The 24,585-nt window shown below is 45.7% G+C and overlaps 4 protein-coding genes across 4 annotated transcripts in view; all 4 read left to right on the top strand.

Annotated features, from left to right (window-relative positions):
* eri2 (ERI1 exoribonuclease family member 2) overlaps positions 1-3,163 on the top strand; it is a 3,424-nt gene extending 261 nt beyond the window's left edge. Inside the window, exons 2-9 of the mRNA XM_056733497.1 lie at positions 906-973; positions 1,053-1,133; positions 1,209-1,336; positions 1,419-1,572; positions 1,653-1,753; positions 1,854-1,935; positions 2,005-2,093; positions 2,218-3,163. Of these exons, the coding sequence (XP_056589475.1) occupies positions 906-973; positions 1,053-1,133; positions 1,209-1,336; positions 1,419-1,572; positions 1,653-1,753; positions 1,854-1,935; positions 2,005-2,093; positions 2,218-3,057 (1,543 nt within the window). The 3' untranslated portion in view covers positions 3,058-3,163. The remainder of the gene's footprint in view (positions 1-905; positions 974-1,052; positions 1,134-1,208; positions 1,337-1,418; positions 1,573-1,652; positions 1,754-1,853; positions 1,936-2,004; positions 2,094-2,217) is intronic.
* A 428-nt stretch (positions 3,164-3,591) lies between these two features.
* On the top strand, positions 3,592-5,015 carry thumpd1 (THUMP domain containing 1). Its single transcript, XM_056734404.1, has 4 exons — positions 3,592-3,930; positions 3,999-4,167; positions 4,249-4,497; positions 4,607-5,015. Exons 1-4 carry the CDS (start codon positions 3,739-3,741, stop codon positions 4,894-4,896), a joined length of 900 nt encoding a protein of 299 aa, XP_056590382.1. The 5' UTR covers positions 3,592-3,738; the 3' UTR covers positions 4,897-5,015.
* Positions 5,016-7,683: 2,668 nt separating this feature from the next.
* On the top strand, positions 7,684-9,555 carry LOC130412999 (axin-1-like). The gene is made up of 6 exons (XM_056737866.1): positions 7,684-8,317; positions 8,395-8,443; positions 8,574-8,639; positions 8,771-8,922; positions 9,018-9,146; positions 9,419-9,555. Exons 1-6 carry the CDS (start codon positions 7,782-7,784, stop codon positions 9,546-9,548), a joined length of 1,062 nt encoding a protein of 353 aa, XP_056593844.1. The 5' UTR covers positions 7,684-7,781; the 3' UTR covers positions 9,549-9,555.
* Positions 9,556-12,068: 2,513 nt separating this feature from the next.
* LOC130408350 (general transcription factor 3C polypeptide 1) lies at positions 12,069-24,562 on the top strand. Its single transcript, XM_056731843.1, has 36 exons — positions 12,069-12,446; positions 12,755-12,958; positions 13,037-13,213; positions 13,698-13,841; positions 13,921-14,017; positions 14,088-14,211; positions 14,301-14,474; positions 14,564-14,679; positions 14,769-15,006; positions 15,721-15,887; positions 15,959-16,059; positions 16,186-16,339; positions 16,422-16,525; positions 16,662-16,816; positions 17,032-17,715; positions 17,880-18,025; positions 18,708-18,805; positions 18,888-18,984; positions 19,065-19,245; positions 19,352-19,439; positions 19,524-19,659; positions 19,786-20,038; positions 20,133-20,281; positions 20,357-20,499; positions 21,228-21,309; positions 21,393-21,505; positions 21,588-21,647; positions 21,727-21,820; positions 21,910-22,082; positions 22,164-22,523; positions 22,597-22,838; positions 22,923-23,203; positions 23,375-23,687; positions 23,754-23,787; positions 23,969-24,170; positions 24,252-24,562. Exons 1-36 carry the CDS (start codon positions 12,217-12,219, stop codon positions 24,480-24,482), a joined length of 6,345 nt encoding a protein of 2,114 aa, XP_056587821.1. The 5' UTR covers positions 12,069-12,216; the 3' UTR covers positions 24,483-24,562.
* Positions 24,563-24,585: the final 23 nt, after the last annotated feature.

The raw sequence follows: 24,585 nt of genomic DNA, 5'->3' as shown, positions 1-24,585 counted from the left end.
ATCATAACATTACATTCGCGCTTTTTATTTGATTTCTGTTTAATTTCTCATGTAAATGATCTCTCAAAAGACTGAAGAAGAATGAATAGCATCAATTGTTCTTTTTGTTTCAGATCAACCTGAAACTTGTTCACATTTATTTGGGATTTGTGACATTTTTGTTTAATTTTCTTGCTTTTTTGAAGCGTTATGACAACAAAAATGTCAAATTTACATGCATAAACAGTTTTTCATTTTTGTTAGAGAGTTGCTGCTATTTTATAAACATTATTGTTTCGCTCACTAAACATCACATTTTAAAATTATTTTTTGAAAAACAAACAAAATTATTTTTTGTGTATGGATGGGGCATTTATATAGCGTTTTATTGTGTCATACTGTACAACCAAAGCGCTTTACAATCATATGAGGGGGTCTCTCCTCACCCCCCAGCAGTGTGCAGCATCCACTTGATGATGTGATGGCAGCCACAGTGGAACAGCGCCAGAGCGCTCACCACACACCAGCTATTGGTGGAGAGGATAGAGAGAGAGCCAATCAGGGGGTGGGGAATATAAGGAGGCCATGATTGACATGGGACAATCTGGCCAGGACACCGGGGTTACACCCCTAGAAGTGCCATGAGATCTTTAATGACCACAGGGAGTCAGGACCTCGGTGAAACGTCTCATCCGAAGGACGGCGCTTTTTTTTTTTACAGTATCCCCATCACCATGGGTGACACTAGCTCGATATTTTGTTACTGTTTTCTAAGCATTAAATAAAAAACCACACAATTACACATTATACACTCATATATTGATTGTGATTTAGAGGAAAACACATTAAGAAAAATAAACTTTACTTATGGCATCATTTTTATTCATTTCAATCAATTGAAAAAACGATTTTAATTCTACTTTCAGGGAGCTGGGTCTGATCCGGAGGCGCAGTCAGTCGTGCGGTGATGCCGGGCGACAGCCGTCCGTCCGCAGTAAGACATGTGTTTGTCACTTCAGTTCTGACTTCATGAGAACATTGATGGATCAGACGCTCATCTTGATGTTTTACAGAGCAACACTTCACATATCTCATCATCATTGATTTTGAATCCACGTGCTGGAGAAAGAAGACCAACTTCGGCCAAGAGATCAGTAAGATTCTCCTCGTGTGCTTTCATTTTCTTTCTTCTCTCTGTTTGGCTGTCATGTTGTCTGTTCTCTCAACAGTCGAGTTTCCAGCCGTCCTGCTGAACGCTCTGAACGGAGAAATCGAGTCGGAGTTTCACATGTACATTCAGCCGCAGGAGCATCCCGTGTTGTCTGAATTCTGCACCGAGCTCACGGGCATCACCCAGGTAACGTCACTCCTCTGATAATACACATTTGCTCATGTTTCCATCTGTAACTCATCCTGTCCGGCGTGTGATTGGTCGACAGGAACAGGTGGAATCCGCACCGCCCCTCCAGGTTTGTCTCTCCAGATTCCTGCGCTGGTTACAAACCCTCCAGGAGGAAAGGGGAGTGGTCTTCGAGACTGACAGTAAAAGCCCCGCCCCCTCTGGACGTCCCTGTGCTTTTATCACGTGGTCAGGTGAGAATGAAGCTAGTCATACCCATCATCATCATCATCACCCTCTGACGTCACACTGCTGTTGTGTAATGTGTGTGTAGATTGGGATTTGGGTGTTTGTTTGCTGTATGAGTGCAGAAGAAAGCAGTTGACTGTTCCTGAAGCTCTGAAGAGCTGGATCGACCTTCGAGCCACATACAGGGTAACACACACAACCACACATTTCTATACAATACCATGTTTTACTGCACTAGTGAGGAGAATATGAAAAACACTTGCACATATCTGTGGTTGTTTTTCAGCTCTTTTATAACCGGAAGCCTAAAGGTCTGAGAGGAGCTCTGCAGGACCTCGGCATCCAGTTCACTGGACGAGAACACTCAGGTAAACACACACGCACTCACACACACACTTGTTAACAAAGCATACGAATTGCGTGTTGTTTGTGGTCAGGTCTGGTGGATGCGAGGAACACGGCTCTGCTGGCGTGGCGGATGCTTTTGGACGGCTGTGTGTTGCGTGTGACGAAGTCTCTGAAGACGGTGAGTTCTGTCTGCCCGCCCGCACACCTCCACAGGTGACTCCGCCCTCTGCCTCTCATCACGGCCAATCAGGAGCCAGCGGTGGATTGTCCTCAATCGTCATCTCTCTCTGTCTCAAACACAGGTGAAGTCCAGAGCTGCGTGTAGAAACACCGAGCGCTCCACCCGTCTGTCAGCCGTGAGTGAAGAGCAGACGAGTGTGTGTCAGGCGCTCGTGTCACCACATACGGTTCTCTCCATAGCGCCGTCACGTGTCAACGAATCCAAACTAAACCTCCTGAACTCCACCAACATCCTTCTGTGCACCACACTGGCTGCTCTCTCCGACACGACCTACGACCCTGAGACACCAGACGCCTGCTGGAAAGACGGAGTTCTGCTGACGGAGGAGGAGGAGGCTGGCTCATATGATGATGTCATTCTGGGGGCGGAGCTTGAGGATGCTGTCCCGTCGGTCTCAATGAATTCTGCTCCGCCTCTCAGAAGCAGAAACACGGAGCTCTGCATCCGATCACGCGTCACCGCACTACCCAACAAAACCACATCAAACCATCATCCCTCCAGACCAGCGTCCTCTACTGAACTCTTCAAAACACTCAAACCCGTCCCACGCACAGACCCGTACGCCTCGGTCTCACACTTCTTTGGACTCAAAACGACCCCGTTCAGTGTTTATAAAGACCCGTCCACCCGACCGCCCGTCAGAACATCAGCTCAGTCCCGCGTGTCCCACCCTCCTCTTTCCTCCGCTGTCAATCATTCAGTCAGAAGAACGTCTCCTCTGTGCGGCTGCGGGCGGAGGGCCAGACGTCTGACGGTGGGTAACGGAGGGCCCAATCACGGCCGTGTGTTTTACTGCTGTCCTGTGAGACGTCAGAGCTGTGACGACAGACGGAAGGGCTGCGACTTCTTCCAATGGGAATCCAGCACACACAACACCAGCAGTGTCAAAACTCTCCGCTGACAACCAACACACGCTTTTATTCTAATCGTGAACTGTGTTGAAAAAAACAGTCTTTTTATGAGGGAAACATGTGATGTCAATAAAAATGTTAAAGCTTTTGCCCTGAGTGTATGTTGTATTTGTCTGTGTGACACGAATGAACACTAAACACGCTTTATTAACATCGACACAACTTAACAAACGTTAGTCAGGTCTGTCCTTGCAATTAATATGAGAATAAATAAAAACAGGACAGAAGCTTGAAATATGTGTATTATTGAGGAAATTAATAAATGTTGTGGAAGTAAGTACAGTACACGTGAATAAGGAAATAAAAGTTATACTTTTTCGTGAGAATTATTTGACTGAGTCACATATACGATGAAGGTTAGAAAACAAACACGTGACGTTTGGTTTATTGTAAACGGGCAGCTTACAAACATGATTGAAATAGTGTAAATAACTAAACGAAAACACGTAAAACCACATGGGAAGTTCACGATAGCTACGAGAATCGCGTTTCGTAAAGCGAATGTCCCAAACGCCACTCTGTACGTCGCGTCCTGCACAGAGCTAAAAGCGCGAGCCAAACGCAGGGCAACACGAGCACGTTTGCGAGCGTGTGTAGCGCATTTATTTCACTTACGAGCACAGAGCAGTTTGTGTTTTCTATAACCCGAGTGTGTTTCACGAAGCGCATTCATGTCTGAAACGCGCAAGAGAAGTAGGAAGCACTACGGCGGGCACGCGCCGAGGAAACTGAGGCGCACTCGCGAGCTGGAGGTGGGCGCTGAAGGCGTGCTGATCACCTGTAACATGAACGAGCGCAAGTGCACGAGGGAAGCCTTCAATCTGCTGAACGAGTACGCGGACGCGCTCTACGGACCCGAGCAGGTGAGCAGTGCGCTAGAGTAGAGTATGTGTAGTACGTCATTCATCTAATGTGTGTGTGTGTGTGTCAGTCAGGTGAGGCGCAGGACAGTCACAGTGAAGAGGATGATGAAGACGCTGAAGCGGCTCTGAAGAAGGAGGTGTCTCAAATCCAGACGTCCATGAAGAGCAGACAGCAGAGGTTCACAGCGCTGGACAGCGGAGCGACTAACGTTGTGTTCATCCGATCTCATGGAGTCGGTGAGCAGAACCCCTGCGTCGTCTTCATCATCATCATCATCACGAGCGCAGATTAAAGTCGTGTTCCTCTTTCTGTGTCAGATCCAGAGAAGCTGGTTCATCACGTTCTCTCAGACCTCCATCAGACCAAGAAGAAGAAGACTCGCGTGATCCTGCGCATGCTGCCGGTGAGCGGCACGTGTCGGGCCTTCCCAGAGGACATGGAGAAGTATCTGAGCGTGTTCCTGGAGCGCTGGTTCAAAGCGCCGCTGAGAGCCACGTACCAGATCTGCTTCAAAGCCCGAAACAGCAGTCACAACAAGAGAGATGATGTCATCAAAGACGTCGCAGGTACTCTTGTGTGTTGTGTTATTAATAACCTCGCACGAGCTTCCTAAAAGCACCTTCTTTGACAACACACGGCACCGCCCTCACGACCGTGACTTGTTCTCTCCCGCAGCTCTGGTGGCTGACATGAACCCGGAGAATAAAGTGGATCTGACCAATCCTGAGCTGAGTATCATCATCGAGATCATCAAGGCCGTGTGCTGCGTCAGCGTCGTCAGGGACTACGCGCTCTTCCGCAAATACAACCTACAGGAAGTCAGCAAAGAGCCGGCCAATCAGAGCCCAGAGAAGGAGGAAGCAGCGAAGAGCACGGCCGATCAAACGCAAGAGCACGGCAACGGCACCTCCGCTGATGGAAACGCTGCTGGTGGTGACGGACGGGAGGAGGCGGAGCCTGAGTGAATGTGTTCATGTGTGATGGACAGTGTGTGGATTTTTAAAAACCTTTCGTATGTGTTTTCTTCAAACGTTTGTTTGTTTGTTTGTTTTTGATGATTTGTTTTCTCATGTGTGCGACTCTAATAAAGACATCACATGACGACCTCTGTGTTATTTGTGGCTTTTTATTGTTGGTTTCTGTCACGGTCACAAAACTCAGAACCCATTCAGGTGAAGCGGTGTTGAGGCCGGTCTTGAAGGTGCTGGTCTGGACTTCAGGGTTTTATTTCAAGAGGTTTGAGATCATTCTAGTGATGTAAACTTCAGCTGCTTTAAACAGGATGTGTTCTGTTCATGATGGGCTGTCTCTGAGATGAAGCTGACCCATGAACATAAGATGTGTTTTTAATGACAGAACAGAACGTGCGCGAGATCTCGTTTATATCTTCTATCATCTGAACGAAGCAGAAGTGTCTTGTGTTTGTTTGTTTGTTTGTATGTCTTTTACACACACATACATGATGTTCTATGTATGTTTGTGTTGACGTGTCATTCAGCAGCAGATGTGATTGATTTCTCCATCTTGAAGAGAGCTGATGTTGTGTAGTGTTTGTGTGTTGTCACCTGAAGTGAAGCTGGAGGAGATCTTCTCTCTGTCGGACGTCTGCGGGTCAGTCGGGTCTTAAAGGTCACGGGCTCAGTGAAACAATAGAGACGGGGGGAGAGGAGGATTAACATCGACTGCACGCGGCTGTCGTGACCTTTCAGGGTCACAGGAGACACACCTCACAGCAGGTGAGACACACTTGAGCTCCATCATCTCAACACACACACACACATCTGAGATGGAGGAGTTCAGTTCATTCACCCTCGTGTCATGTCAACCCTCTTCTTCACAACACAACAGAAGATATTTGGAAGAATGTTGATCATCAAACACTGAACTCTGTTGACTTCCTTTATATGAACACAAAACCACTGCGACATTTCTCAAAAGATCTTCTGAAGAAAGAGTCATACAGGTCCATGATGTGTGTGTGTGTGTGTGTGAGAGAGGTGTGGAGCTCCTGCCGGGTGTCAGATGTGTGTGAGTGTGTGTGTGTGTGTGTGTGTGTGTGTGTGTGGGGGTGTTAACCTTTAACTCATTGAAGACGCCTTCTGCTCGTCTGATGGACAGATTCAAGATGATGTTTCTGTGACACTCTACACATGTTTGTTAATATTTAGGAGTCACATTAACACATGATCAGTGTGTGTGTGTGTGTGTCTGTCTGTGTGTGTGTGTGTGTGTGTGATAAACACACACTTCACATCTGAACTGAACACATTAATGAAGCAGCACTGATGTCATGAGGTGAACACGTGACCCCACTGCACTCGCCCTCACATCATCACCTCACTCAACACACATCACATCACATCAGCAGGACCCACACACACTCATCAGGTACAACTCACTTGCCATCAGTTCTGTGTACACTTTATTGTGTTATTCTCTCACTGATGGGCTATTTTTGTGTTGTTTTAATTCAGTGACATGCTTTGAGTTGGGTCATTTTTGTGTGTAGTTTTATCTTGTTATTTTCTCAGATATCAAATTTCTTATTTTGTTTTAAAAGGCTCAGTTTTTGTGTGTTTTTGGGGCTTTTTTTCTTGGTGTTTTCTTGGTATGTTTTTTATTTTTTTGTGGTTTTAAAAGAGTTTGCTTACAGTTTGGTCATGTTTGTGTTTTTATTGGATAATTCACTTAGCATTTCATAGTTTTTTGAGTTTTTATGTAGTTTTAAATGTTCTTTTATTTGAGTTTTGTAGTTTTTGTGTAGCCTAGAATAATTTGGTTATTTTCTTAGAAATGGGTAATTTTTTTGTGGGTTTTAAATGGGGCATTTTCATGCAGTTGGTAGTTTAGTGTGTTTTTGTATGTTGCTTTGATAGTGTTTTTTTTTTTATTGTAGTTTTTGTGTATTTTTGTTTTTCTTTGAATTATTTTCTGAGTTTTTTATGTTTCATAGAGTATCTCTCCTCGAAATTAGACTTCTTTGTGTTGTTTTCTCTCGGTGTCGTGTAATTTATTGTGCTGTTTTATCACTGTCGTGATTTTATTATGTTGTTTTCTCGGTGTGGTGTAGTTTATTGTGTTGTTTTCATGGTGTTGTGTAGTTTATTGTGTTGTTTTCATAGTGTTGTGTAGTTTATTGTGTTGTTTTCTCGGTGTCATGTAATTTATTGTGCTGTTTTCTCATTGTGGTGTTATTTTATTGTGTTGTTTTATCAGTGTGGTGTAGTGTTATTGTGCTGTTTTTTCAGTGTTGTGTAGTGTTATTGTGCTGTTTTCTCAATGTTGTGTAGTGTTATTGTGCTGTTTTCTAAGTGTTGTGTAGTGTTATTGTGCTGTGTTCTCAGTGTTGTGTAGTGTTATTGTGCTGTTTTCTCAGCGTTGTGTAGTTTTATTGTGCTGTTTTCTCAGTGTTGTGTAGTGTTATTGTGCTGTTTTCTAAGAGTTGTGTAGTGTTATTGTGCTGTTTTCTCAGTGTTGTGTAGTGTTATTGTGCTGTTTTCTCAGCGTTGTGTAGTGTATTTTACTTTGTTGTTTTGTTTTCTCAGCGTTGTGTAGTGTTATTGTGCTGTTTTCTCAGTGTTGTGTAGATTTGACTCGGTCTCTCTCTGTCTTTCTCGGTCAGTCTTCAAGTTTCTTGTCCTTCATGACATCATGAGTTTAGCTGTTTGTGGTTGTCATGGTGACGTGGCCGGTCCTCGACCTCCAGTGCCAGGTGAGGAGGACCGTGAGGTGCTTGAGGTCAAAGATGACGGGCAGTTCTTCAGTAAGACTTCGTCTCATAGGTCAGAGGATTGGACTGCCACGCCTTGCAGATATTTGGGGTTTGAGCCGGAGGGCAGTGCATCATGGGATGTCCCGTATGAACCCTGGGCTAAGACTCTCCTCACGCTGTTGGGCGATCAGGACGGTACGAGGCTCTTCCAGCAGTTTCTGCGAGGTCTGGGCTGCTCTGAGCTGCTGGAGTTCTGGTTTGCCTGCAGTGGCTTTCAGAAGTTTCCCGCCGACGACACTGAGCGACGACTCAAACTGGCCAAAGCCATATACCGCTGTTACCTGTCTGAGCGCAGTCGCAGCAGTGTCACGTCAGGTCGCTACGGTGACGAGTTGTGGCGTGATGGACGCCATACGACGCTCGCAGCTGGACTCCGCCCTGTTTGTGCAGGCGCATGCTGAGGTGCAGATGGTGCTGGAGCATAACCTGTTCCCGCTCTTTCTCAGATCGGATGTGTATATAAAACACACACAGAGCGACAATCAGACGCCCACAAAACTCACATCATCAACAGACCAACAAAACACAGTGTTACCACGACAACCGGACAATCCTTCTCTGGGTTCTAAAACTGAGACCCTCTCTTCCTACAACAAAGCCAATCAGACGAGCAGGTGGTCCTCACACACACTCATGATTTTGTTTCTTTGATTGTTGTCATTATTAATCAGTTGTCTTCTCAACACATCAGAAGAACACGAGACAGAGAGAAGACACACAAACACCTGCCGCACACACCTGTGAGTGCTGTTAATAACATCTTCAACATCAATAACCTTTCATTTTCTTAAACAGTTTTAATGAGTCGATGATACATACATGCATACACGTGGATACAACAGCATGAACATGTGTGTGTTTGTGTTACAGGTGAAGATGAGGACACACACATTTATATCTGAACTGATGAGACGTTTACAGGAGCTGCATGCTGCGGTGAGATCACATCACGCTACTGAACATGTGTCTGTGTGTGTTCATGCATACAGATTACACACACGCTCTATACCTACTGTATTGTGTAGTATTATTTCCCTGATCAGTGATGTCATTTCCTGTTGTGACAGGAAGAGGATGCTGCTGTCACTGACAGAAGCTCATTATGTCATTCTCAATCAACGAGGGATAGCTCCGCCCACTCTCTGGGTTACTATAATACAGAACGTGACTTCAACACATGTGAAGGACACACACACTCCACTGACAAACGGCATTCTGGGTTAGAGAACAAAACACAACAACACAATCATGATTGGCATTTCTTCATTATAAACTGCAGTTTAATCTCACTGTGTGGTGTGTGTGTGTCAGCAGGTGTGCAGGTTTGACAGTTGTGTATTATTTGTGTGGTGAGGTGATACCGTACAGGACGTGTGTTCAGGGAAACACTGTGACTCTCGCTCAGTTTAAATCTCTCATCATGACCCACAGAGACTCGTACAGGTGAGACGCTCTTACATCACACTCATATCTGTCTGTGTGTGTGTCTGTCTGTGTGTGTGTGTCTGTCTGTCTGTGTGTGTGTGTGTGTCTGTCTGTCTGTCTGTGGTCTGTCTGTGTGTGTGTGTGTGTGTGTCTGTCTGTGTGTCTGTCTGTGGGTCTGTGTGTGTGTGTGTGTGTGTGTCTGTGTGTGTGTCTTCTGTGTGTGTGTGTCTGTGTGTGTGTGTCTGTGTGTGTCTGCAGTGTTTCATGTCATGTTTCTCTCGTGTCAGCAGGTTTTTCTTCAAGAGTGTGAGCAGTGACTTTGACTGTGATGTGTTTTATGAGGAGATAGAAGAAGATGAGACCGTCCTGCCAACATATGACCGCAAAATCATCGCTAAAGTGGAGAGATTGAATGAATAAATAATTCAGGGCACTGTTAATAAAATAATAATACTGGACTGCAAACACAGAAATAAAAGCTTTATGTTGCATAATGGGTTTCTGTTCGCTACAAACTCTCTTTTCATGTTAATGTATTACTAAATAAAACGTTAATAAAATCACTCATGCAAGACTCCGTTTGAATTTTATTCCAAATATTTTCCCAACTTTCATGACAGATTTACAATTGTTTTGTTTATTTAGTCAGTTGTTTTTCATTTGTATTCAGTTTTTATTATTTTAGTATGTGTGGGATTACTTGGTTGCTGAGCGCCAATAAACCCGTCTTAAATTGACAGTTCACCCAATAATTAAACGTCTGTCATCATTTACTCACCTTTGAGTAAATCTGCATAAATGTCTTTGACACACAGAGAAAAATATTTGGAAGAATGCTTGCAACCGAACAGATCTGAACATAAAAAACAACGGTTTTGTGTCAAAAGTGCCCCAGAATTGTTTGCTGTCCAACATTCTTCAAAAATATCTTCTTTTGTGTTCAAAAGATCAAAAAAATGATTAAGTAATTTTTCCTACTATGTGAGTCAATGGGTGTTGAGATCTGTTTGGTCCTAAGCATTCTTCCAAATATCTTTCTCTGTGATCATCAGAACAAAGACCTTTGTACACATTTGTAACAACTCGAAGGTGAGTCAATGATGACAGAATTTACATTTTTGGGTGAAGTATCCCTTTAAATGTGTACAAAGGTCTCTTGACACACTTCCCACATCATTTTTCAAAAGTGTGTTAAACAGCTTAGAAGCAGATCTTCTAGAAGTGGTAAATGCCTCACTTCTCTCTGGGAGTTTTCCAAACTCCCTGAAAACTGCAGTTGTAAAGCCCCTCCTGAAAAAGAACAATCTGGATAAGATCACATTAAGCAGCTATAGACCGATCTCAAATCTTCCTTTCATAGGCAAGAACATTGAAAAAGTTGTCTTCAATCAGCTGAATAAATTCTTATGCGCGAATGGATACTTTGACAATTTTCAATCTGGTTTCCGACCACATCACAGCACAGAGACAGCGCTCATAAAGATAATAAACGATATTCGCTTAAATACTGATTCAGGCAAATTATCAGTGCTGATACTACTCGACCTCAGTGCTGCATTTGACACTGTCGATCATAACATACTTCTTGACAGGCTGGAAAACTGGGTGGGGCTTTCTGGGATAGTCCTAAAATGGTTCAGGTCATACTTAGATGGGAGAGGTTATTATGTGAGTATAGGAGATCATAAGTCTGAGTGGACATCCATGACATGCGGAGTCCCTCAAGGCTCAATTCTTGCGCCAATCCTGTTCAACCTGTATATGCTCCCAATGAGCCAAATAATGAGAAAGAACAAAATTGCTTACCACAGCTATGCAGACGACACACAGATCTACTTAGCTCTATCGCCTAACGATTACAGCCCCATTGACTCCCTGTGCCAATGCATCGATGAAGTCAACAATTGGATGTGTCAAAACTTTCTTCAATTAAACAAAGACAAAACTGAAGCAATTGCATTTGGAAACAAAGATGAAGTTCTCAAGGTGAACGCATACCTTCACTCTAGGGGTCAAACAATTAAAAATCAAGTCAGGAATCTTGGTGTGACACTAGAGTCAGACCTTAGTTTCAGTAGTCATGTCAAAGCAATAACCAAATCAGCATACTACCATCTGAAAAATATTGCAAGAATTAGATGCTTTGTTTCCAGACAAGACTTAGAGAAACTTGTTCATGCTTTCATCACCAGCAGGGTGGATTACTGTAACGGACTCCTCACTGGCCTTCCAAAAAGACCATTAGACAGTTGCAGCTCATACAGAACGCTGCCGCCAGGATTCTGAGCAGAACTAGAAAATATGAACATATCACACCAGTCCTCAGGTCTTTACACTGGCTCCTAGTTAAATTTAGGATTGATTTTAAAGTATTATTACTGGTATATAAATCATTCAATGGCCTAGGACCTCAATACATTGCAGATATGCTCAATGAATATAAACCCAACAGATCACTCAGATCACTAGGATCATATCAGCTAGAAATACCAAGGGTTCACTCAAAGCATGGCGAATCTGCTTTTAGCTATTATGCCAGCCGCAGCTGGAACCAGCTTCCAGAGGAGATCAGATGTGCTCCTACAATAGTCACTTTCAAATCCAGACTCAAAACGCATCTGTTTAGCTATGCATTTAATGAATGAGCACTGTGCCAATGTTCGTCCGACTGTCTGTACTGTACTGTATTTTACTTTTATAAACTGTTTTAATTACTCTTATTTCTTTTTATTATTTTAATTTCTTCTGTGTAAAGCACTTTGAATTGCCACTGTGTATGAAATGTGCTATATAAATAAAATTGCCTTGCCTTGCCTTGCCTTTAAATAACATTTAAATCTCAATTATATTTTTATTTTGTGGTTGTAGTAGCTGACGTTTCGAGACTCCAATCCAGTAGGTGGCGGGAATGCACCATTAAGTTTGCAGACCGCCATTTTAAACACCATAAGAAGAAGAAGTAGCGGAGGTGTCCAGAGCGGGTGTCAGTCTGCGTCAGTGTCGTGACGTGCGCGTTACAGAAGAAGCACATGTCAAGCTCGCGCTGGCGTCGGTTCGGTCCGTTTGAGTTCGAGTGAATGTGAAGAGGATGATGATGATGGACCCGCTCGAGGCTCTTCTGGATGAAGTCGCTCTGGAGGGTTTGGACGGCATCAGTCTTCAGACACTCTGGATGAGGCTTCGGACGCGACAGCCTGAATTCGGTTTGAATCTGGATTCGGCGACACAGAACTTCATCTGGAGCTGCTTGAGCCGAACACCCGAGATCCGATTCTGGCTGTTGCCCGAACCCCGGAAACACGTCACAGTACACGACCGGTGCGTTCAGCTCGAGCTAAAACCATCATAACATTCACTCTTGTTATCTGAAAGAGAATTAAACTGCTTTTTCTAGAAGTCATGCTAAATATCATATATTTAGGCTATAGACCATTAAACATAAAATTGAAAATGAATATAGACGAGCCCGTAGTGAAAACTTGACCATTTCCCAGAGTAAAGTGTTGGCTGTATTAACTACAGTAAATTGATCAATTGTAGGACATATGGACACTAATAAGGTGGTGAAATCTTTACTGTAATCGTGCTCCATTCACAGCGAGTGTTTGTCTCACGTGCCGTTTCAGGTTCGTGGAGGTGGACCGGAACACAGGCATTCACGAGATGCGTCTGCCCGAGTCGGAGGACCCGTATCCCGTCAGCGTGGTGACCGATGACCCGAGCGGCGTTCAGGGCTCATGCGTGTTCTATAGAGAGCGCGTGGACGTCACAGATGACGTCAGAACGTCAGATCTCAGAACGCTGGTGACGCTGGAACAGGCTCAGAATCAGTGAGACGCGCTCATCGCTTGATGACGTCAGGAAGCACGGAGCGGTTGATTGACAGGTATCTCTCTGCTTGAGTTCAGGTGGGCCGAGAAGCTGGTGATGGTGGCGTCTCAGGAGGTGCGCTCCAGAGCTCTGATTGGTCCGGAGGGAAACTCTGAGCTGAAGCTGAGCGACCCGACCTACTGCATCCTGGAGAGATTGGCCCGAGCGCGCTGGCAGGGTGAACTCCAGCGAGAAATGCACACGCGAATATTCAGGTGCTGAAACTACAGACGAGAGGTCACGCAACAGCCACACTCGCTTCGTCCGAAATTGCATACTTACATACTATAAAGAACGTCCAAATCCTCAAAAAAAGAAAAAAAAGTAGTGGATGGGTATACACGTATCTATCCCATAATGCCACGGGAGCTGAGCAACTGACAAATTTCAAACGTGAATCAAATAAATAAATATAGCGAAAAATTCACTCCCACTCATGCCACACATACTATATAGAACGTACTGTTTTAACGGCAGATATATGCTTAGTCTCATTCACTACGTACTGTCACACTTTGTCATTTTGGACGCATACTTTTCTTTATACATTCGACATGAAACACAAGCCGGCACTACACAGTGTTTACTTTTAGTGGACATGTGACGTCGATTCTGAGCTCATGTTCTGCAGCTTCACATTTTCAATGGAATTTGCTGTAGTGATGATGTAATCATGCTCTGTGTGCTGTGATTGGTCAGAATGGATGCGGGTAAGATGCATTATCTGAGGAGGACGCTGGACAGAAACCGACTGATCACCATACAGTCACACGTGTCTCGTCTGGCGTCTGGAGCTCAACAACATTCACTGCTGCTGCTGCTGCCACGCTTCCATGTGGACAGGTGTGTTCCCAAACATTCATCATCGTCACGTATGATTGACAATCGTCTGAAATCTTGTGTGTGTGTGTATGTGTGTCAGGAGGAGCAAATATGACATTCTGATGGGGTCCGTGTCCAACCTCCTCTCTGAAGTGCCCAATAAGATGATGATCATGGTGAAACTCAGACAACAGCTGGTGAGGAACGCTCCTCCATCAACATGTGTGTGCGTGTTGCTCAGTCGTGATGATGTTGTGTGTTGTGTAGCGTGTCAGCGAGCGCACCTTCAAGCGTGTGTATCAGTACATGTTAGCCGCTAAGATGGTGAGCCTGTTGAGGATTCCTCTAAAGGAGTTGGACCCTGACGGAGGACCCTTCAGAACCTTACGAGGTCTGTCTTTCACACGTCTGACATCGCCGTCACGCCGTTGGCTCACTCTCACAATTCTCTCTGTCTCTCTCTCTGTGATTGGTCGACAGGCACGGAGGTGTTCGTCCGCTGTCTGAAGCTTCTGAAAGCGTACAGACATAAGGACGTGGAGGAGGACGAGGACGATGAGAACGAGGAGGACGGTGAGGGGCCCGTGAAGAGGAGCGCTCTGGCGGTTCCTCGCGTCATCGAGCGTGACATGCTCTCTCAAGCCTACGACATCGGTCAGACATTCACACCCTCACGTCTCTCTTTGTGTAAGCCTTTGTCTGGGTTCTGATGGCTGGGTTCTGATTCCGATTGGCTGTTGCAGTGGTGTCGAGCGGCTCCAGAGGGATCTCGCAGTCTGTCCTGAGAGGACAACTCAACATCGGACGACTTGAGGGACGGATGGTCTGCAGGACACTGGAGCGCAACGACATGATCAAAGTAAAACATTCGGCTAGCTATAAGATAGAAATGTGAAGTGTCCGGCGTGAAGTGTCTCACGTGTGTGTGTGTGTGTGTGTGTGTCGCAGGGCTTCATGGAGGACGTGGGACGTCAGAGGACCACCAAATATATCAGCAAATACTTCGTGGAGGAGAGTAAACTCAACCTGCAGTTCACTAAAGAGCTTCAGCGCAGTCAGGACCTGAGGGGGACACACCTCGCTAGACTCGGGTCAGATCCACCCGCCCCGGGCGCTTCAGGAGGACACATAACGCATATCAAACAGTCCAAACTCAGCTTTCAAAAGCGTGACGCACCCATCAAAAGTGAGTGACGAGCACCACAGCCAATCACAGCGCAGCACTGGAGATGAATGGTGTCTAGGGATGTAACTGTTTAACATACTGTTCTCACGATAAATAAGTAAATGAACAACTGCCCTTTAATTATTTCTCAATACCATGGTGTGTTTAAATACTGGATTCTGACTGGCTGGAAGCTGTGCATTAAAACCCTTAACGCACGGGTAGCTCCAGTCAGTTTGATTACATTTGAAATTAACTAATTTCTCTGCGTTTGATCATGGTATAAGCGGAATAATCCATGAGCGTCGGGTGGTTCTTTGCCTTTAAAATCCTTTAATGCATAGCTGTAGATTATCCCTCACATGCTGCACAATTCTATGTAGACTAATATATTATTTCTCAAATAACTAAATAGTATTTTTATAACAAATTCCAAATCAAACACAACATGAATAATTGATGTCTGTTTAATCTACACAAATTAAGACTGTCAGTGCTGTTTCAGCATATCCACATTTACCAAGTCTGCAGTAAACACAGCAGTGCCCGCTCACAACATGTATCGCCATTCATTTAACATCTCAACCTTCTCAATCATCACCTATTATAATCCATTTACAACATGTCAGTTCTGTGATGAGCTGGTTTTTGATTGGCTGATGGTCAGTGAACGATTGCGCCGCCCAGTTTCTTGTAACCACTCTCACCTTGTTTTCTGTTGTTTGTGTTATTCAGAGAAGTCTCTCCGTTCACCTCCAGCACACACAGGCAAATCCTCACAGAAGAGCCAAACTGAGCGAGACCCTGTCTCCACTGACCACGCCCCCGTCCCGACTGTCAGCCAATCACGCTCTGCTGAGGACACACCTCTGGTGGTGGAGGAGGTGCTGGCGGTCAGTGAGGTCAGTGTCTGCAGGTGTTGTGCGTTTTTATTTGTTTGTTGTTTAGTGACGGCCTGTGTTCGTGCTGTCAGGTGAAGAAGGCGGAAGTTCATGAGACGTACAGACTGCTGAAACGCAAGAACATGATCATTGAAGCTGTGAGATGCAGCAAGATCATCGAGGGCTTCTACTCGTGAGAATCTCAACGCACACACACGCACATGGACACACACACACGAGCATGCACGCATGAACACGCACACATATGCACACGCGCACATGCACACATACACAGGTTAACATGTGTTGTGTGTGTCAGTCTGCAGAGGTTACTGACGGAGGAAGAGAGGAAAGATGGTGTGAATACTAAAGTGTGTAAGAAAAGTGTGATGAGACTCATCCGCGCACTCTCTCGAGAGGGTTTACTCAAACTTTACAGGACTATTGTCATACAGGACGGAATACACAAGAAGGTACACACGCGCGCAAACACACACACACACACACACACACACACATTAATACACGACTGACGTGTGTCTCTGTCTGTTTCAGGTTGAGTTTGTGGTTCATCCGTCTGTGACACCTGATGATCCGCTGGTAAAGAGCGCCATCGATCAAATCCGAATGCGTATGTCCAGTTCTGTCTCTGCAGCCCGGTGAGAACGACAGCCGCACTCTCACTCACGTGATCAATCTGACTCATGACCCTTGACATCAGGTGATCCCATGTGCTGTGTAAACATTGATGATGCTCGTCGTGTGAGTGAGTGTCCGCTCTTCTGTGTTGATCAGTGTTGTGTCACAAGCTGAGAAGAAGAAGTCTAGTCCACAAGCTACAAAAGAGAATAAAACATCAGCGTCTTCACGGCCAACTCAGAGCAACGCGCCCAAGAAAGTGAGCGAGAAGATGGGCGTCAAAACCCTGAAATCCTTCAAACCTGTAACCGGTAAAACTCCCTCACACACATCAACACACTGCTGAAGGAAAATACTGTCATCATGCATTCCTTCATGTCAACACAAAAAGTGATATTTTGAGAAATTTGTGTTCATAAAATGGAGGTCAATGGAGTTTAGTGCTGTTTGATGATCAATATTCTGTGATCTTCAGAAGAAACGTTTGAAAGGACGCAAGGATGAATCTTATCTGTTTTTGTGACAGTGCCTGGACATGGACGCACGATGGGATTTCAGCCCAAGATGCCTCGGTTACGTATTGTTCACGCTTTCCTGTGGTACATGATTTACGGACATCCACTCAGACGCTCCAGCCCGACTGATCCTCCACTGGACAACCAATCTGACCCCACTAAACCTGCACATGACCCTCAGTCCAGCCCGACTGATCCTCCACTGGACAACCAATCTGACCCCACTAAACCTGCACATGACCCTCAGTCCAGCCCGACTGATCCTCCACTGGACAACCAATCTGACCCCACTAAACCTGCACATGACCTTCAGTCCAGCCCGACTGATCCTCCACTGGACAACCAATCTGACCCCACTAAACCTGCACATGACCCTCAGTCCAGCCCGACTGATCCTCCACTGGACAACCAATCTGACCCCACTAAACCTGCACATGACCTTCAGTCCAGCCCGACTGATCCTCCACTGGACAACCAATCTGACCCCACTAAACCTGCACATGACCCTCAGTCCAGCCCGACTGATCCTCCACTGGACAACCAATCTGACCCCACTAAACCTGCACATGACCCTCAGTCCAGCCCGACTGACCAGAACAACCCCAGCGACCCTGAAGCGGACCCTCAGTCCAGTCTGACTGATCCTCCGCCCGAGGGTTCTGGCACTGATGAGCAGATGGAGCAGCGGTTTAAGGGTGAGTTTTAAATGTCATGTGTAGTGCTGCTGCGACTGTTAGAAACATAAACAAGACTCCATACCTTGTGTGCTGTCATCATGACGCGTCGTGTGTTTAGGTGATCCATTACAGGCCAATGTGTGTAACTGTGTGTGTGTATGCACATCTCTCTCTGTGTGCAGTGTATGTGAATGAGAATAACTGGAAGAGGTTTATTCCTCCCATCCCGCTACACAAGGACTTTGGTTTCGGATGGGCTCTGGTCTCTGATCTTCTCATATCACTGCCACTCAGTATCTTCATGCAGATCTTTCAAATCAACTACAAGGTATGTTTGTGTTGTGACCGTGACTGTTATGTTTGTGTTGTGACTGTTTGTGTTGTGATAATTGTAGATGGTTTTCCTATAGGAGTGACTGTGTTTTATTTTGTGTTTGTTTTGTGACTGTGTTTATGATTGTGTTGTGACTGTGTTGCGTTTATGTTGTGTTTGTTTTTTTGACAATGTTTGTGTTTTGACTGTATTGTGTTTGTGTTGTGACTGTGTTTGTGTTTGTGTTGTGACTGTATACAGCTTTCCTGTAGCTCAGTGATAAGAGCATTGCGTTAACAACGCAAGGTTGTGGGTTCAATCCCAGGGGATTGCAAATACCTATGTAAAATGTTTAGGATAAAGCAATGTAAGTCGCTTTGGATAAAAGCGTCGGCCAAATGCGTAAATGTAAATGTGACTATTATTGTTGTGTTGTGATAATTGTAGATGATTGTGTTGTAGGTTGAGTGTTTAGAACAGTGATGTTGTGTTTGTGTTGTGACTGCTATTGTTGTGTTGTGACTGTGTTTGGGTTGTGACTATGTTTGTTTTGTGACTGTGTTTATGATTGTGTTGTGACTGTGTTGCGTTTATGTTGGATTTGGTTAGTGACTGTGTTGTGTCTGTGTTGCATTTATGGTGTGTTTGCATTTATGGTGTGTGTGTTCTATTTTGTGGTTGTGTTGTGTTGTTGTAGGTTGAGGGTCTGGAGCAGTATATGAATGATCCGGTGAAGCAGCATTATCTCATCAGATTTCTCCCTGCAGATATAAAAAGACAACTGCTACACAAGAGGTGAACACACACAGACACAGACACACACACACACACACACACACAATAAACTCTAATCGTGATGATGTGATTGTTCACACAGAAAGTACATCTTCAGTTTTCATGAGACTCTTCAGAGGTTGTGTTTCATGGGTCTGCTGCAGTTTGGACCCATTGAGAAGTTCATGGACAAGGATCAGGTGTGAATCCCACACTCGCACACACACACACACGGTTGTGTTACACTGATCATGATGTCATTCACACGTGTGTGTTTCAGGTGTTTGTGTTTCTGAAGACGAAGGCCACGATTGTGGATACGACAGTGTGTGATCCTCATTATAATATGGCCATAGAGACCATTGGTCCGTTTGAGAGGAGACGTTACGTGTTTAAGACGCCTCATGATGTGGAGAAGTACTGGTTTGACCTGCTGTGTGTGTGTCTCAACACTCCTCTGGGTACAACCATCACCCTCTGTCTGTCTGTCTGTCTGTCTGTCTGTCTGTCTTTCTTCATCAGCTGTGTCAGACTGAACACTGGCTCTGTGTGTGTGTGTGTGTTCAGGAGTAACACGTGGGCGCTCTCGTGAGGCAGAGGAGTCTGATGTTGCCATGGGAATAGAACGCTGCCCCAGATTCCTGCAGTCCATACAGTGAGGCGTCCGCTGCATCTGATTGGTTCAGACTGGAGGTGCTGTGATCTGATTGGCTGATGTGTTGTTTTTGTTGTTGTTTAGGGGCAGTTCTTCTGTAGTGGATGATGGTTTTACCCCCGGCAACGGGCAGGGCGCTGGAGGACTGGACTCCATCTTGTTTAGTCACCTGAAACGCAACTGGACCTGGACCAGCCACCTGGTGAAAACACTCGCACAGGTGACAACACTCACACACGCACGCATGCACACACACGCACACACACACACACGTGTGTCATTAGAGGTATGTTGTGATGTTTCAGATGTGAGTGTGTGTTTATGTGAGCTGATGTTGTGTTATCAGAACACCGATGTTAAAGATCGTCAAACCGTCCGGTTGAGAAACCTGCTGTCCAAACACCCCAAACCTGCTACACAAACACACAGTAACAGCACTCGCACACAATCATCAGCTCATCCCCCTGCAGTCGTGGAGGAGGAGGTGTGTGTGAGCCGGCAGCCGGCCAGCAGGAATGAGGAGGTGCGCGGAGGACGTAAACTCAAACGCAAGAGACCTAAGAAAGACATCAGCAAACCCACCCGCAAGAAGAAGAAGGGTAACACACAACAACATATGAGCTACACAACATGTTCTTCATGTCTTCAGTGTTGAACTCTGCCGTGTGTGTGTATTGTGTGTGTGTGTGTCAGGAGCTCGTGTGAGGAAACAGTATCACGCTCAGGACGAGACGGATCGCAGAGCTTTACTGCACATGACTAAACAAAGAGTCACATGGACACATGAAGAGGACAGTCTGCTTATGTTGTGTAGAGTTACCAGTCACTTCCTCAACCGCAAGGTATAAACACACTCACTCACTCACACACACCATTTGCCTGTACCATTACATGTTTGTGTGTTTGTGTGTGTGTAGTTGAAGAAGCCGTTTGTTCCGTGGACGGTGCTTCGAGATGTTCTTCACGCTGAGTTTGAGCTATCATGTGATAAAACATCTCTGTCTGTCAGTCGACGCTCACGATACATCATGAAGAACCCCCAGACTACACTCAACTACAGGTGTACACACACACACACACACTCAGACTCAACTACAGGTACACACACACACCAGACGCACACACTCAACTACAGGCACACACTCAACTACAGGCACACACTCAGACTCAACTACAGGTACACACACACACCAAACGCACACACTCAGACTCAACTACAGGTACACACACACTCAGCAACAGGTACACACAGACACAAAGCACACACACACTCTCAACTACAGGTTCACACTCAGACTCAACTACAGGTACACACACACACACACAAACCAGACACACACTCTCAACTACAGGTACACACACACTCAGCAACAGGTACACGCACACACACACTCTCAACTACAGGTTCACACTCAGACTCAACTACAGGTGTACACACACACACACACACACACACACACTCAACTACAGGTACACACACACACTCAACTACAGGTACACACTCAGACTCAACTACAGGTACACACACACACACACACACACAAACCAGACACACACTCTCAACTACAGGTACACACACACACACACACAACTACAGGTTCACACTCACTCAACTACAGGTACACACACACACACACACACACACACACACATACTCAACTACAGGTACACACACACACACACACACACACTCAACAACAGGTACACACACATACACCAGACACACACGCTAAACTACAGGTACACACACACAGACAGAATTTGACTTATTATGTGTGTTTGTTACAGGATTTGTTTGGCTGAACTGTATCAGGATAAAGAGTTGCTGGCAAAATTCATGAACCGAACTGACGACTACAACAGTCCACAGGTACCACACTGAATGCTGTGTGTGTGGGGTGGGTTAGTACTGTTTATGGATGTGTGTGTTCTACAGATGTGTGTGTGTTACAGGTGTGTGAGGCAGAGTATAAAGAGTTTGTGAGTGCGCTGAGGTCAAAGTTCAGCTCCAGTTATGGCTCTAATGATGTCCTCATACCAGATACCAGAGAGGAGCTCTTCAAGAAGTAATCACACGCACACTTGCACACACACACATGTAGTTGTGTTTCTTTCATCCTGAAGGTGTGTGTGTTTGTGTTTCGCCAGGTTTAAGGTGTTTAGGATTGGAGATGATACACTGGAGCGCTCCAAAGATGTTCTCAACAGGTGTGTGATGATGTGTGATGATAGTGCGTTTCTCAATCTGTGTTATCATTTCTCATGTGTGTGTGTGTTTGTGTTTCAGGCACGAAGACATTCATGTTCTAGTGTTGTTTAATTTAATTCAGAGCACTCTGGTTCTGACCAATGCTCAGATGAAGAACTACAGACCCTTCCAGGTACACACACGCACACACATTTTTTGTCTATATTAGATTACGTGATGTGTGGTATAAAACGTGTGTGTGTTTGTTTTGGTGTTTTTCAGACATTCTGTCTGTACACACAGTATAAAGAGCAGGTTTTGTCTCAGGCCTTTCAAACGTGTCGGAGGCGGGGCCTAGTAAACCGGCGACGCCCCATGACCTTCTATGGCATAAAGAAGTACCAAGCCCTCCCCTTCCTGCCCATGTCCTATCAGCTCTCACAGCACTACTACAGGTAACACACTCAAGAGTTGTGTTTTTGACACTAAAGAGAGATGTGAAGCGCCGCTCATGATGATCACGTCATCCTCTGCAGGTTCTTCACATGGCGAATCCCCAGCAGCATCTTTAATGAAGTGTATGATCTCATCTCCACCTTACGTGAGCGAGGCTCAAGAGACCGAGACAATCGCTTCTCATTCCAGAAAGATCCCGAGACACAAAGAGACGCCAGCCGACAGCAGGAGACGCAGGAGAGGATTGAGGAGGTGGAGGTGCAGGTGGAGGCAGAAGAAGACACTCGGGACATGCTGCAGATCCTCATGGACTCTCCGGGCGGTGTGAGCGCCTCCTGTCTCACTCTCATGACCCTCGGCCTTCTGTCTGTCGACGTCACCATACCACAACAGATTGTCATCATCAACAGCAGCATGTTTGACAACGACCTGCTGAAGAGGTACAGCGCACACGCGCACACACACAGTAATACACCCGGTGTGTGAAATGATTGTGTTTGTGTTGTGTTTCAGTCTGAGTAAAGCACTGGATGATGATGAAGAGGAGGATGAAGAGGAGAAGAAGAGGAGAGTGGAGGCCAAACCTCCTCAAGCGTCTCACACCAATTACCTGCTGATGAGAGGATATTACACACCTGCACTCATGCGTTCACAAACACACAACTCCAACACCACCGACAACATCATCATCAATTCCTGCAGTGTCCACATCAAGCTCAGAGAGACGCCCAAACACACACACTTCACACCAGAGGGTATGACACGAACACACACACACACAGAGTATTATTGAGGCTTGTGTTGTTTTCATTGTGTGTGTGTGTGTATGTGTTCCGCAGCGGCGTCTTTCTCAGCGTGTTCTTCATCTGCTCCCGAGTGTTTCCCGGTGTCTTTCACTCGTGTGTATGGCTCAACAACACTAGACTTGCAGATGTTTGTGGACAGGTGTGTGAGTGCGTTAGGATACACTCCAGAAGACATCCAGACCGTCAATGACATCATAGACGCCGTACAGGAGGAGGCGGAGTTTGGCATTGACAGACAGGAACTCTGCATGAGCTTCATACATCTGGAGGAGCCAGAGAACGGCCGAACGAGAACACTACAGCAGTATATACAGGTGAGAGAGACACTGTACCGATGTATAAAAACAGATTTATGCAGTCAGACTCTCATCTACATTTTCATCACATGACATTGATGTGTTTATGGAAAAATGCGATTCGCTTGAGTGAACCAAGAGTTCTAAAACTCAAAGCATTCTTCATGTGTTGTGTGTGTGTGTTTGTAGGATCTGGTGGACGGAGAGCAGCTCGTCGAGGTGGGAGCTCTCTCTCACAGACTGGTGTGTATGAACGCTGCGTCTCATTGGCTGCTGGACAGCAAACAAGATGATGATAAGCAGACGCAACATATGTCCCTGAAAAGAGGCTCCGCCCACGAGCCCACCCACGCCACACCCCCAGCCAAGAAGAGCCGGCCCACTGAATCTTATTTCCAGTCATTCTCCACAAATGCAGATGTGGATCAAACCGTTGCCAAGGAGACCGCCGCAGATGAGAAAGAGGCGGGGCTTGTTGACCCCTCCCACGGCAGAGATGAAGGTGCGTCTGGAAGATTTTGATTTCTCGCTTCTTTCTTGTTGATTTGACGTTGAGTTTGTGTTTCAGATGGAGATGAAGAAACTGCTGAGCAGGAGAAAGAGTGAGTCGTGTGACAACATCAACACAGTGATTACTTGATTCTGATTGGTCAAAAGCTACACACAGAGGAAAAGTCTTATTCAGTGTTTTCAACGTTCAAACACATTTGATATGGAGGTAATATTCTTGTTTCCATTGGCCATGAGGAGTGTGTAGTGAATATGTGATGTGTGCGTCTGCAGCAGGGATGGTGGTGGCGAGTCGGTGAGGTTCGTCGGCCGTCCATGGCGTGTGGTTGACGGTTCATTGAACAGTTCGGTGTGTAAGGGAATGTTGGAGTGTCTTCTTCTTCACGTCATCAGTAATCCAGGCATCCGCGAGCCGTCTGTCCTTCAGCATTACAGTCAAGTGCTGCAGCCCGTCGCCATCCTCGATCTCCTGCAGGTAACACAACCTGACCTGACCTCTCAGACACACACCCTTTCATGTCTCAATCTGTGTTGTGTTGTTGTGTTGTTGTGTCAGGTTCTGGTGGATCTGGGCTGCGTACGGAAGCGTTACACCGTCCACCAGCACAAAGCATCTCTCTTCTCCAGACCCAGAATGGGGCAGGTCAAAGGTCAGACGGAGCTCAGCATGAGAGACGATGCCATGGCGTTTTATGAGCCCACGGTGGACTGTACGCTGAGACTGGCTCAAGTTTTCCCACATCAGCCCAACTGGAACAAATGGGTTCAGCTGTGTCTGCGCGTCTGACCGAGAGATACCGGCCTTTTCATTTGTGTGTTTTAAAGTGTTCCGCTTGTGTTGTGTAAAATAAAGAGATCCATTTTTCATTCCTCATTTCAGTCTTTAATCT

The sequence above is a fragment of the Triplophysa dalaica genome, chromosome 2 (assembly GCF_015846415.1).
Source record: "Triplophysa dalaica isolate WHDGS20190420 chromosome 2, ASM1584641v1, whole genome shotgun sequence".
Lineage (NCBI taxonomy): Eukaryota > Metazoa > Chordata > Actinopteri > Cypriniformes > Nemacheilidae > Triplophysa > Triplophysa dalaica.
The sequence above is the reverse complement of the archived record's forward strand: the minus strand, read 5'-3'. Positions and strand labels throughout refer to the sequence as shown.